The 3,906-nt window shown below is 43.5% G+C and overlaps 1 protein-coding gene across 1 annotated transcript; it reads left to right on the top strand.

Moving 5' to 3' along the window:
* The first annotated feature begins 428 nt into the window (after nucleotides 1-428).
* Nucleotides 429-1,358, top strand: LOC141147487 (olfactory receptor 1f45-like). The gene has a single exon (XM_073634722.1). The coding sequence runs from the start codon at nucleotides 429-431 to the stop codon at nucleotides 1,356-1,358; it is 930 nt and encodes a 309-aa protein (XP_073490823.1).
* Nucleotides 1,359-3,906: the final 2,548 nt, after the last annotated feature.

The following is a 3,906-nucleotide window of genomic DNA, read 5'->3' on the forward strand; positions in this document are numbered from 1 at the left end:
AAGTATGACAGCGGCCGCCAGCTTTTGCTTTCTGTTTTCTACTCATTGTTAGTTTGTTTCTCCTGACTTATATCAATTAATGATGGAATAGATTGGAACATGTTATTCCCAGGCTTACAATCTTGCTAGTATATGTTCACCATTATTGATTGTTATTGTGGATCTCCTTTTTGGCCTGACTAAGGGATTATTGCCCAAAACTGTTGCCATTATGTATTGCTAAATTTGAACTTATATTAACTATTTCTATGCTGCAACCCCTCATTTGAACTTTCTGCTTCTATATTGATCCTGGAGGGCAGGGCTCTGGTTGCTGACCTGCATCTTATTTAGCAGGTGTTGTTCACCTTTCCTCTATATAGTAAAATGTCTTCCTGAATCCTCACATTATCGCTCCCTCTTGTCCTAAAGTGAACTATTTGGTTATGATGGGAAATCAGACTTCTCAGTCTGAATTAATTTTGCTTGGCCTGTCAGACCTTGGATATTCTCAGATCCCGGTATTCCTGCTGATCTTCCTCATCTATGTGGCCACATTGGCCGGGAACCTTCTCATCATTTTCCTGGTGGTCTCAGACTCCCACTTGCACACCCCTATGTACTTTTTCCTGGGAAATCTCTCAGTTTTAGACATCTTCAACTCCTCCATTTCCGTATTACATGTGTCTTTTGACGTCTTTACTGGAAACAGACTGATTTCATATCCAACTTGTATCTCTCAGGTCTTCTTCTTCTCCTGGTTTTGCAGCACTGAGTGCTTCATACTTGATATAATGTCCTATGATCGATATGTCGCCATCTGTCATCCTTTGCATTATACAACCATGATAAACATTCCCCTGTGTGTTAAGGTGGCCTTCTTTTTCTGGGTTCTCAGCTTTGCCTGTTGCTTGTTGCATACGCTTTATACGCTAAGACTGGCCTTCCCTGACCCCACCACCATCCCAAGCTTGTTCTGTGAATTATATCAACTGTTTCAACTGTCATCTTCTGACACTTATCTCAATTACTTTCTTATATATTTTCAAGCTGCGTGTTTTTCAGTTCCTGGCTTTCTCATTACTTTCCTTTCATATGTCTACATTTTCAAAACCATCCTGAGAATTGCAATGAAGGATGGAAGACGGAAAGCTTACTCCACCTGCATTTCTCACCTCACGGTGGTCTTCATCTTTTATGGGACTGTTTTTTTCAACTACTTTCAACCCAAAACTAAGATTTTTCTGGCAGGAAGATGGCTGGCTGTATTTTACACAGTTGTCACCCCTCTCCTAAATCCTATTATATACAGCCTGAGAAACAGTGACCTGATAGAAGCTCTTCAGAAAACTCTTTCCAGAATTGTCTCCACACCATAAACTGTCTCGACCGTAGGACGTTAATGGACGTGCTTAGGTTGAAGCCTGCAACTACAGGCTTCATCCTGGTATCTTTATTTTCAGGCAGTGATTCCCTTTTTTGTAAAAGCCATCCTAGCAGCTGATTAGCCACTGGATTGCTTTTACAGGCAATGGGAAGGGATGCTCCTCTCCCACTGCTCACCCTTTTCCCTTGTGATCGGGGACTCTGGATATGCCATCTGGCTCTTCTCAACCTTTAACTCTCTGCTTCGTCCACCACCCCCTCTACCCACTAACTCACTCACTGCCCAAGAGATTGCCAATCACTTCAAAGACAAGATCAATGCAATTCGTGAGGACATCTCCACTGTGCGTACGTCTTCCCCACCCATCATACCTTGCCCAGCAGCACATTCAACACTCTCCTCTTTTGAATTGGCTACTATGGAAGAGGTTACAAAAATTTTCTCGGATGCCCACCTAACCAATTGTCCCTTGGATCCTGTTCCCTCACAACTACTACGGTCACCCTCTTCTTCTATCCTATGCTCCCTCACCCACATCTTCAATCTCTCCCTTTCTAGTGGCATTTTCCCCTCTAAAACATGCGCAGATCACTCCCATTCTTAAAAAGCCCTCACTGGACCCTACCGACCTGAACAAATTAAGACCCATCTCATTGCTCCCATTCACCTCTAAACTTCTAGAACGCTTAGTCTACAACCGTCTTAGCTCCTACCTCAATGAAAATAACCTTCTTGACCCCTTACAGTCTGGCTTTCGTTCGCAGCACTCCACAGAAACTACCTTACTAAAACTCACTAACGATTTACTAACTGCTAAAACCAACAGCCAGTACTCCATACTCCTACTACTTGACCTCTCTGCGGCCTTTGATACTGTTGACCACCCACTCCTTCTCAATAAACTACATTCCCTTGGCCTCCGAGATTCTGCTCTATCCTGGTTCTCTGGCTATTTATCACAGCGCTCCTTCAGTGTCACCTACAACTCTGTCTCCTCCTCTCTATTGCCCCTTTCTGTGGGGGTCCCCCAAGGCTCGGTTCTTGGACTCCTTCTCTTCTCTATCTACACCTCCTCCCTCGGTCACCTAATAACTGCCCACGGCTTCCAATACCACTTATACGCTGATGACACCCAAATCTATCTGTCTACTCCTCACCTCACTCCTTCAGTCTCCTCTCGCATTACTAACTTACTAACTGACATATCAGCATTGATGTCGCACCACTTCCTTAAACTAAATCTCTCTAAAACTGACCTTTTAATATTCCCCCCCGCCCGTTCCCCCCTCCATGACTTTTCCATCAAAATCAACAATGCAACCATCAGTCCCTCCCCTCACGCCAGGGTACTAGGTGTAATCCTAGACTCTGACTTGTCATTTCAGCCTCAAATCCAATCGCTGTCAAAAGTTTGTAGAATTCACCTCCGTAACATCTCTAAAATCCGCCCTTTTTTAACAAATGAAACCACCAAGCTCCTCATTCACTCCCTTGTTATCTCTCGCCTTGACTATTGCAACTCCCTTCTCATTGGCCTACCGCTCCATAGGCTACCCCCTCTTCAGTCTATCATGAATGCTGCTGCCAGACTTATCCACCTTACCAACCGCTCAGTGTCTGCCAACCCTCTACTTCAATCCCTACACTGGCTCCCAATCACCCAGCGAATTAAATTCAAAATTCTAACCACAACATACAAAGCCATTCACAACTCTGCCCCAAGCTACATCACTAATCTTGTCTCCAAATATCACCCAAATCGACCTCTCCGCTCTTCTCAAGACCTCCTGCTTTCAAGCTCTCTCATCTCCTCCTCCTATGCTCGTCTCCAGGATTTCTCCAGAGCCTCTCCCATCCTCTGGAACTCGCTACCTCCATCTATCCGGCTATCCCCTACTCTTGCTACCTTCAGGCAATCCCTGAAAACTCATCTCTTCAGGAAAGCCGATCATGTCTCCAACTAACCTCCTACCACTTCCACCAGCTAATTCCCCACAGTTACAACCTTTTGTACCAGCTGCCCCACCCTATTAGATTGTAAGCTCTTCTGAGCAGGGCCCTCTTAATCCTATTGTATTGTACTGTATTGTATTATAACTGTATTGTCTCCCTTTTATATTGTAAAGCACTGCGTAAACTGTTGGCGCTATATAAATCCTGAATAATAATAATAATAATCTGGCGGTTCTGACATGTTACCATGGACCAGATGGATTTTTCTGGAAAGCAGTGATCAATGTTTTTTTTTTTTTTAATCTCATTCTTTTCAGAGTAGAGGAGAGATCTGGGGTCTTATAAACCCCAGGTGTCTCCATAAAGAGAACCTGTCATGCCTTATTTCTATCACAAGGGATGTTTACATTTCTTGTGATAGGAATAACAGTGATCAAAAAATAAATAAATAAATAAGTAAAGGGACAGTGTGAACAAGTTGTGCCTGCATATGTAAACGATGTTTGCAGCACACATATTAAGTACTCCCCGTATCTGTGTATCATATACAATGGAGTAAATGATTGTAACCCTATGTAGTGTATTGC

Source organism: Aquarana catesbeiana, linkage group LG06 (assembly GCF_042186555.1).
Source record: "Aquarana catesbeiana isolate 2022-GZ linkage group LG06, ASM4218655v1, whole genome shotgun sequence".
NCBI classification, from domain to species: Eukaryota; Metazoa; Chordata; class Amphibia; order Anura; family Ranidae; genus Aquarana; species Aquarana catesbeiana.